Source organism: Malus sylvestris, chromosome 11 (genome assembly GCF_916048215.2).
Source record: "Malus sylvestris chromosome 11, drMalSylv7.2, whole genome shotgun sequence".
Lineage (NCBI taxonomy): Eukaryota > Viridiplantae > Streptophyta > Magnoliopsida > Rosales > Rosaceae > Malus > Malus sylvestris.
The window spans coordinates 9,566,569-9,577,435 of NC_062270.1; the positions used below are offsets into that span (position 1 = coordinate 9,566,569).

General features: G+C 34.4%; 1 protein-coding gene across 3 annotated transcripts in view; it reads left to right on the top strand.

Annotated features, from left to right (window-relative positions):
• The first annotated feature begins 5,034 nt into the window (after positions 1–5,034).
• The window catches only part of LOC126588832 (4-hydroxybenzoate geranyltransferase 2-like), a 44,714-nt gene continuing 38,881 nt past the window's right edge, over positions 5,035–10,867 (top strand). The window contains exons 1-9 of one of the 3 annotated variants that reach the window (XM_050253969.1): positions 5,035–5,572; positions 5,883–6,018; positions 6,607–6,728; positions 7,020–7,089; positions 7,195–7,344; positions 7,706–7,841; positions 7,951–8,047; positions 8,232–8,302; positions 8,392–8,669. In XM_050253969.1, the coding sequence (XP_050109926.1) occupies positions 5,121–5,572; positions 5,883–6,018; positions 6,607–6,728; positions 7,020–7,089; positions 7,195–7,344; positions 7,706–7,841; positions 7,951–8,047; positions 8,232–8,301 (1,233 nt within the window). In that variant the 5' untranslated portion in view covers positions 5,035–5,120 and the 3' untranslated portion in view covers position 8,302; positions 8,392–8,669. Of the gene's footprint in view, positions 5,573–5,882; positions 6,019–6,606; positions 6,729–7,019; positions 7,090–7,194; positions 7,345–7,705; positions 7,842–7,950; positions 8,048–8,231; positions 8,303–8,385; positions 8,670–10,867 lie in introns of those variants that run through there. The other 2 variants (XM_050253968.1, XM_050253970.1) reach the window with 2 other exon arrangements.

The following is a 10,867-nucleotide window of genomic DNA, read 5'->3' on the forward strand; positions in this document are numbered from 1 at the left end:
TTATCTTTAAGAAATGTAGCTACTTTCGTGTTGTTTTGCTGTAATAACTTGGTCTGTATAAAAGGCTGATCTATGTTATAAATTGGTGTCCTACTTTTCCCCTCCATCTTTGTTTCTTGTGTTTTTTCCCCTTATTTTGTTCCTCTTTCCCTAGAAATTGGCTTGGTTGGGTAAAAGCTACTGCTAAGGTCAAGTGAAATCATATGTTACTGGGATGAGTTGCATCAAAATTCCACTATAACAGGTAATACATAAAATTTCTAGGTTGAGTTCCATTTCTTGATATGACATCCGGTTATAAGCTCAGTTATAGTTGTATCAGTGGTACTGAAATTGTTCTTATGAAAGTAATTATACAAATGCTGGCGTTGTGCCGTTTGTTATAGTTGTATCAGTGGTCTGCAAGTTACTTTTGTTCCCTTGTCATTATTGATATCATTTTTGTGGTAGTAAATTATTGTCAACTACAGAGACTAGAAGTTGAAGAGGAGAGGCATAAAGTTTGGAAGGAAAAACACTCAAGGGGATCTCTTGCTAGGTTCGACAGAGAAGCACTGGTCTGATATAGTATTATAGACTATATAAATGTCTAATCATGTATATATGTTTAATTACTCCAAATGAACATTACAATCTCAAGGATTCCAAATAAGTGTTTTTCATTTTGTAAATTACATTGATTTGAATTTCAATTTAGTTTGGAACCTATAGTACAATTTCACATGAATTTTTTTTTTGTCGAAGCTATTAAAAATAATGTCATTGGCGTCCAATTTGAAGCCTAATATTTTTTTAAACCTGGTGGCAATTATTTGTGACGCGTTACTTGCCGTCGCAAGCCGTAGTAAATAGTATTTGCGACGTGCTCATAGCATCTCATATAATCGACCAACATTTACGACACATAGTTATTGCGACGTGTTACATGCCGTCGCAAGGCCGTTGTCAAAGGTCTATAGCGACGCTTTTGGCAGATTTTACGACGCGTTTTTACCGTCCCAAAAGGACTTTTTTTGTAGTGACACGTATAAGTTTTCAATGAAGGTTACGTATAAGTCGCAACCTTTGTGAAGTGCCACCGCTTGACAAAAACTGGCACCTATTCAAAGCAACCAAATATATATAGTTTTCACTAATTGACATCTAATAACAACAACAATTTTTCATTCAATATTAGAAATTATAATATCATATAATAATTTTTTCATTTTTTCTAATATTACTCTAATATAGTGGTGGAGGAATTTGATTGTGTTGGACGACATATTTAAGGACTCTGATCAAGACACAGGTATGTCTCTCAGTTATACATTTTAACTCCGCCCTTGGGTTGGGTGCCCTCATTGACAATACATTTTTATTCAATAAACTTTTCGTCACAAGTTCTTGGGTTTGCAAAAAGGATTATCCTGGAGGTATCCCTTAGTTATCTATCTTGAAGCCTTACCTTTTAGATGATCTTGGTGTATCCTTGATTTTTTTTTTTTTTTTTTTTTTGACAAACAATAACGTTAGTGGGTTAGATGGTTAAATGTTAAGGAAATTTGTGAGAATCGAACCCGCATTAAGTGCATAGGCAAAATTTATTTTTGTCACTGTGGTAAAGGTTCACCTCAATGTTATTGAACCCTAAATTTATTGTAATTCCCTATTTAATCTTTGTTTCGCATTTACATTTTGTATAAATAGAAAGTATATATGTGATTAATTGGGAGAATAAATACAGAGATTGTAATTCCTCCCGTTTCCGTTCTGAAATCAATTATGGAGTAAACTTTTGGGTTTTTGATATAGCCCCTCGTTTTTAAGCTTCTTATACTAAACATTTGTTTTAACAATTTGATTAAACATTTTTTTACAAATTTGGTGTTGTGTATTTTAATTAACCCATTTTAATGTACCTATATTACATGACCTGCTAGCATTTAACAAAACAGATTTTGGCTAGGTGTGTTGGTTTTGATCATCTTTTGAAGTCGAAGGTTTTTATTTTTTGTGCGTTGGCTCTGATTGGTACGTTTTGATAAGTGGATGACTAATACTATGTATTTGCAAGTGATGAGCATTTTGTACAATGAGTTGATAAGTTATATAAGTACTTGAGGTCTGGAAATTTGGAACATACCAGGAGTTTAGTACATTAATTAATGTTATGTTGACACATAATGATCGTTTGGTTCATGAAATAATATTAATTTAGGTTTTTTTATTAACATCCCACAAAATGTTGAATGCACCCCATATTAAAATTTAATGTTAAATGACTTATGTACCCTATTATGCAATGACAATTTTGACCTTATTAGGTTTAAAAAAAAATTTCTTAACACACCCCATATCACTTTTAACCTATTATTTATCTTCTTCAACTATCAAAACCTCTCACTCTCCATTGTTAAACAAAATCTTAACCAAGCTATCTGCGTTATTTTATTCTCTGATTTTGATTTCAAAGGAGATTAGTCCCACATATCTGCTTGTGATTTCCCATGAAACTATACTACCCAAGCCTATTATTGATTGATTTAAGCTTAATATTTATTTACAATTCCCAGAAAACCCGATTATCAGAAGGCTTCTCTCTTAGGAAGTTCCCACTATTTTCAATGGTGAATTACTACAACATAACTCATTCCATTCAATGGTTAATTATTGACACACCCCGACCGAGGTCAAGGCATGATGGTCGTCACATGAGAGTGATGTAACCATGTGCACTCTAGTAATGTGGTTTTTGTTTATTTGCTATCCGTATCTTGTAACATCCCACAACGCCCAGGGGAGTGATCCTTAAATGTATATTCTCATCCCTACCTAGCACGAGGCCTTTTGGGAGCTCACTGGCTTCGGGTTCCGTATGAACTCCAAAGTTAAGCGAGAAGGAGGTCAGAGCACTTCTAGGATGGGTGACCCACTGGGAAGTTGCTCGTGAGTTCCCAAAAACAAAACCATGAGGAAATGGTAAGCCCAAAGCGGACAATATCGTGCTACGGTGGTGGAGCGGGCCCCGGATATGGTGGACCCGGGCCGGGATGTGACAATTACTGCAATATAACTCATTTCGTTCAATTGATGCCTCTCAAGTGACTCTTTTCTTCTCTCCACATCAATCACACAGGATGTTAGAGTTTTACTCCAAAGTCAATTTAATTTATAAAAATTAAAAATGAGTATTATAAAATTTGACGAATGTGGGGTGTGAGGGTATTTTGGAAAAATATGTAGGGTGTTAATATAATAAGCCTTTATTTAAAACGTGCCAAAAGTTTGATACGTAAATTTTTTATTTTCGAAAAGTACCCGACTGATGAAATGTTATAGTGTGCGTTTGAAACGTGCCAATTATTTGGTATGTCTTTTTATGTTATTTCGAGTAATGGTATTTGGTATTAAACTACCAACTAACTGGTACGTTAATTTAGAAACGGCTAATGAAACGTTTGGTATTAAACCATCAAATGATCGTATGGTTCATGAAATAATATTAATTTATAACGTATAAGATGTTTGGTATGTAATGGTTATATTATTCGTATGTACCTGACTGATGAAATCTATATATATATAAAGGGAGAAGGTAAAAGAGGTGCAGCCTTCATAATACCCAAATTACCCTTCTCCCTTTAGGATTTTAAAAAAATTTCAGAAAAAAAAAAACTCACAAAGTGGGAATGTGAGTAGTTACGTTCATAATTTTTTAAAATATATTTTAATAAAAAATAATAATATCTAAAATTAAAAAAAAATAAAGTAAAACAATTAAAAGAGTCAATTGTCACACGTGTATGCGTGTGCTAAGAAGCTATGTGAGTTGAACCTGTTTTATTCAGTAGGCCTTTTATTATTATATTAATTTAGAAAGTAGAAATCATTTGGTATATAATATGCACATCGCTCCAAGTACAAACATGTTGCACTTTCAACTACAGTTGGATTAGCTAATATAATGAAAGAAAAAAAAATAACCGCAAGTCCTAAGATGTATGCAAAAGATCAAAACGTAACCAATAAGGTTTGATTTATTCTTCTATTTTCAAACCTACCAAAGAAAAGATATAAAAACATAATAGTTTATTACCAAAAGCAAAAATGCGTGATCAAAATATAATTTTAATATTCTAAACTAAACTTAACCATAGTCGGGACATAAACCCGCACTTCATTGTTTGGAATCTTCCATTAGATTTATCCTCTTGACTCTTGGGTCGTCTTTTTATCAATGGAGACTTGATGACAAAATGCTTGATTATATCTCAAGTGGTGGTTGTTGGACGTCAAGAAAAAGAATACCAGTACTACAAGAAAAGAAATCAAGACTTCTACTAAGCTTGAAGTAGTGTTCAATGTAATCATACGGATGGTTGCCATTTCCATCTGCCACCGCGTGAATGACTAAAACAATTGAACTTATTTTGACGAAGACAATTGAACCAAATGCAGAAATGACATAGAATTCAACCTACGTGCTAGACCAAAGACAGTTGAATTCGAATGCATGGATGAATAAAACAACGGGGTCAATAGTCTAAAGTGGAAGATATTTTCACATACCACTAAGTTTTGATTTTGTTTTTATTATTGTCTAAGAAACGTTTGTCATGTGTTAAAAAAATGCACAATTTTACCATAAATAATTATCACGTAGTAAAATAGTGACATTAAAAAATACATCATAAAATACTATATCTTAAAACTTTATTTTAAAATGTGACTGTCACATAATTGTTTAGTATTATCAAATAAATACACATGTTATTATAAATTTGTACATTTTTTTGTCGAAATAATAAATGTATACATTGAAACAACATGGATCAACAAGTAAACTGCCTGATTTCAAGAATCAGTAGCATTAAAAAGTGACATATAATAAACTTAATGACTGGTAACAATACAACATAACAAGGATGTGCCATCCAAACACCTAGTTTTACCTTCCACACACCTTTCTCAATTTTCGGCCGGTGAATCGAATGAATAGAAGAATATCAAATGGGAAAAATTTAATTAACAAGAAGTGCATGTGAAGTAAAAATGAGTGTGAATAACACCACTCTAAACAAAACATAAAAATTGCTGAATTGTATAACTACACCATATCTAAGACTAACGGGTGGTGCATGATATATATTCTGCAAATGGAGTCCTTTTTGGTGGTGTCTCGCACTTCCGCTTCAAGTAGGTTTCTGAAACATTCATATCCTCTCTCTCGCACCATATTCGCACCCTCTTCTTATCACCCAACTTCCACCGCCACCACCACTTCCACCAGCAATCCAAACCCTTACCGCTATCCCAACGTAAGACGGTTAGGCTCGTTCAGTCAAAGGCACCGTGGGGATACTTGCAGTCGCGTTGGCTTTGATCACAGACTCGGATCGCACATGTCGAGCTCGTCTTCACCTTCTACTGCCGCAAAGAGAGGTGCAAATCAAACCATCAGCAATGACAACGACAAGGTTGAGGGTACTTGGATCGATTTGTACCTGCCAATGCGAGCTCAGCCTTATGCTAAGCTCGCTCGCCTCGACAAGCCGATCGGCACCTGGTTGTATGCGTGGCCTTTTTGGTGGTAAGTGAAAAGAATGAGAGGAAAGTTTGAGTATTAACTGTTATGTAATAACTGTTATAATTAGGCTTATTTAGAATTAAGCCCTTGAAACTCTTATTTTTCAAACAAAAAATTCACATAATTTTAAACATTCCAATAAGACCTAAATTTCAGATAGATTGCCATGCAGACAAATATGTAATGGAACGGTTGTAAATTCAAGCCTAAGTTTAATTAATTCGACATACACTAGTTTATTTTTTTAAGTTTTTTCTTTAATTGGTGTGGAACTGGAAGTTAACTATGCTTATTGGTGGGTGCATGCATGCAGGTCAACAGCAATGGCAGCAAATCCAGGGCAGCTTCCTGATATTAAGATTTTGACACTACTTGGATTTGGAGCTCTGTTTATTAGGGGCGCTGGATGCACCATAAACGATCTCGTTGACCGGGATATTGATATCAAGGTAAAATTAAGTCCATTAAGGTCATTTTGTATGCGAAATTGATTTCTGTACACATTTTTTTCTGCAAACTTTTATTTATGTATGAAATTCTAAGGAAAACAATGGTGTACTCAATTTCTTTTTTGCATATTGGTTAGATAATGAATTTAATCCTTTGGCTACACTTCACAAATATTTATTACGGCGAACTGATGTCATCACTTTATCTTGTTTTTATTAATTATTTATGCCCAAGCTACGTTAGGAGTAATTATTGTCACTTGACGTTATTTGATCTATTATATAACTTAAATTAAAAAATTATTAACATCCCTAATACTACACAACATGGTATAGTAGAATGGTGTACTGGTGAGACAAACACTAAAAAATTATTGTTAAATCACTTGGGTGACTTGTTTGAAAATTGAAGTTGAGACTCCGGGGTTTGAAACCTTTGGTTTCACTAGACGTTTACGATTTCGCTTATATCTGGTTTGAAAGCAGCGTAATAAATTTCTCTAATGATCAGGGGAAAGACGAAGAAATTTAATTTTTGATGATTAATACTTTGTTTATTTGATAAAAGTTCTGCAATTGATTGATCAGGTGGAACGTACAAAGTCGCGGCCTCTTGCAAGTGGTGTTTTGACACCTTTTCAGGGGATTTCTTTTCTTGGATTTCAATTGCTTTTGGGTCTTGGAATTTACCTTCAATTGAATAATTATAGGTAATTAGCATCCTTATCTAAATTCATTATGATGATATTGGAGAGACCAGTTGCTTGAATTATATTTTGTAAATCACATGATGTGACAGTTGATAATTGATTTCTTCTTTAAATCATTAAAACAATAACTTTACCATCACCCGCTGCATCATGTGATTTATAAAATATGTTTAAAAACGATCTCCCTGGTATTTTTCCTTTAGTTAATCTGAATACTTATTAAGCCAATATTATTATAATATGCTATGAATATGAAACTAGTTTGTGTAACTCATTAATTGGAATTTACAGCTGCGTTTTGTGCGTTTCATCTTGGTTCCTAATTTTCACCTATCCTCTCATGAAGAGATTGACATACTGGGTAATTGATTACAATTTCGTGACTACATTTAACGACTAATTACGTCATTAAGAAGTATAATATGGTATTATATATCACATCATAATGCATCTATATTTGGTGCAGCCTCAAGCCTATCTAGGTTTGATGATAAATTGGGGGGCTTTAATAGGATGGGCAGCGGTAAAAAGAAGCATTGATCCAGCTATAGTGCTTCCATTGTACTTTTCTGGAGTATGCTGGACACTGGTCTATGATACCATATATGCACATCAGGTAAAACAACGAGTAATGCTATGCACACCAAACTTTTTTTTACCAAGTTATGTTCACCAATTAAATGCCTTAGATATTGTAAGTCATATGGTGGGACAGGAGACTGGACCTTACTTATTTTCAACAAGTAAAACTTTAACATGACATATAATTTAGTCATGAATAAATTTGGCAAAAAAATAGTTTGGTGTCTCAAACATTATTGAAAATGAACACGTCGCTATTGTGCTCCTTGTCAAAAGTTGTAATTTCCAAGATTTGAGCATCATTTAATTATGGAATAATTAAGTAGTAATATAAGATAACTTTTTCGATGCAATCCAACAAAATTAAGATGTTTTCTGACCATGCTTGCTTGCAGGACAAGAAAGATGATCTGAAAGTAGGTGTTAAGTCTACAGCATTGAAATTCGGCGACTCAACCAAAAAATGGATTACTGGGTTTGGAATTATGTGCATGAGCAGTCTTGCCCTCAGTGGATACAGTGCTGAAATCGGTTATTGTCTTTTTTCCCCTCTTTATTTTAATTTCATTTTTTTTTTCATAATTAATTTTCTCTTTTACCACATCTTCACACTCAAACCTTTCAACTATATATGGAGCAGGGTGGCCGTACTATACATTTTTGGGGGTTGCATTTGGACAATTAGCTTGGCAAATATCAACAGTTGATCTTTCATCCCCAGCTGATTGCAGTAGAAAGTACGTGTTGTCTTGGAAAAAAAAACAATATTTAGGGCTCATTTGAAAACCAATTGGTATTTAATTTTGTTTTTAAACAGTTATCAAACGGGCTCTTAAGCTTACAAGTATTTATTAGTTTTGTTTTGCTTTGAACAAGATAAGATTATTGACTAAGCATTTTTTCTTTTTGTATTGGTTCCAGATTTGTGTCGAACAAGTGGTTTGGCGCTATTTTGTTCATCGCAATCCTATTTGGACGACTTTCATCATAAGGTGGTATAAGGTCTATTAATTTTGAGCATATAGTAAGGTTGGTTATGTCTTCCATTAATTCTAATTTGGGGCTTTTTTGACAGGTACAGTTCATCTTTCTCTTGCACTGCAACAGAACTCGTGTATTGGCATGGAGGTTGCAAGGTCATCTAAATGCAGCACTCAACTGAGTATCAAACGTTGTAATATTTACTGTTGTGTTTCAAAAATAGACCGTTTTCTTGGGGCTTTTGGGAACTAAATGTTGTAATATTCATTTCAATTTGAAGTCAAACAGCAAATATGATGAAATTGCTCCATATTTATGCCAAACAAGTGTTTTGGTGCTATTATTTTCAGTGGAATCCAGTTTCAGAATATACATACAGTTACTTGCAAGTTGCAACCTTGATGCAAACTCGTCTATATTATTATCGATATTTCTCCAATTATAAATACAAAATATCCCTCAACAAATCCAAATCCCTCAGAATGCATAAGCCTAATTGCTCTCCTTGAAAATGGTCCATGGTGAGATTGCCTTGTATTCTGCAAAGAAGGATGATTCGTGGTCTCATTCTGGGCACTTGTCACCATCTCTTCTTGCTCGTGCACAAGCTGGATACAGCACTTCGTTACTCCAAAGAAATATCTCATGTATATGAAGTATTGTCACTCCTTCTCCACCTTTCTGTTGACTCCTTATATTCCAATGGCTTAAGAATATCATGTCTGTTGCAATTTGATGTTTTGATATTATTTTTTTGTTAATTTCTGGTTTTGGAAATAAAGTTGATGAAGAACAAAAAGGAATGAAGGAGAAAACTTGTATACTTCTGTGAAAGGAAGATTGCGGCTGAAATCATAGCAGAGCTTACACAACAAACATTTTCTTACATCATTGGCTTTAGATCCAATCTATTCCATACATAGTAGGTCATCTATGAGGACATGACACTTGGCTAAATCTAAGCCATGTGAGTCATACAAAGATGAATTTGAATCTAAACCTTACACTTGGCCAATTGACTAAAGAAACCATTGCAACTTAAATCAAATGAACCAGTAAAATAATTTACACTTCAACACTCCCATTAAATTGTTGACTGCTTTTATTCCAAGCAATGCTCTCAAGTAGTTGAATCATAGTTGAATCGATCCTGACAATGCCTTAGTGAACGGGACAAGGATTGTCTGCCCTCTCTTTTTCCATGCCCTTCCATGCTCTCCTATTTGTGTGGTCACGGTTAAGTCACGTCAACATTTTATATTACTATTTATTTTTGTCTTATTATCTTTATAAAAAGAATAATATAAAATGTTAACGTGGCTTAACCGTGACCACACAAAATAGGAGGACATGGAAAAGGGGAGGGTAGACAATCCTTGTCCGAATGGGACAAGGATTGTCTGCAACCTGTTTTACTGGGAAAGCGCTCATAAGAGTGCGAATATACTACACAATGTATTAAAAATGTGAGGCATGGGCGAGGCGTCCGAGGGATAGCCCAACCTAGGCGTGAGACAAAGTCTCATGGGACCCAAATTTTTTAATATATACACTGAGCATACACATATATTATATTAAAAAATATATTAATCAATAATCACCATGAGCACACATATATATTATAAATATATATACACACATATATATATACATATTATATATATATATATATATATATAAAATAGAGGATGACAAGCACAATGAGCAGTTTAGTACATACATAACAATGCACGCAGACGACACACACATCCATTATATAAAAAATAAAAATCAGAAGAAAAAAAAGGCAGAGAGACGATAGTGCAAGGAAGAGGTATGAGGCAGTTAAAACCCTACCAAAATTTGGGTTTGGGAGTATAAAATAAAATTAAAAAAAAAAAAAATCCCTTAAGGCGCGCCTAGGCAGCTTCGGTGACACCTTCCGCCCACTCCCTCAAAACAGAGGCGGCAACCCTCACACCCAACCTCAGAGGATGCCTAGGCGTGCCCTAAGGCGAGCCTTTTAAAACATTGATACTACATAAGGAGTTCTTCTGATCTGCAATACTTCAAATTCATAACACATTCTTGCAAGGCTTCTCAGATGAAATGGTATCTCATATTGATGTTCTCAGTTTTTTGGTGAAAACATGATTCTTTGTCGTAGCAATGGCTGAGGTATTATCAACCATAAGTGGAGTTACTTGTAGCTCCTTGAAATCATCAAGCACAAATCTCAATCAAATGGCTTGAGTTGTTGCTTCGGCTGCATTGACATACTCAGCTTTTGTAGTTGAAAGTCAAATACAATGTTACTTGATTAAGACCCTAGAGAACACTCTGCTTGTTTTTCATGTCATCATCACTGCCACTCCAATCACATAGTAACTTATCAACAAAGCTTATTTACCCTTGTGATACTCAATCTTCCATAGTCACTGCTACTCTAATATACTTCTTACTAGGACAATGCATAAATCTAGCTAGTAAGCTAGCTGCAAACATGATGTCTGGCGTTGTGGCTGCTAAATATAGCAGACTCCCAACATTCTGTCTAAACACATTTTCCTTTGCAGGATCACTGTTATCATTCTTGC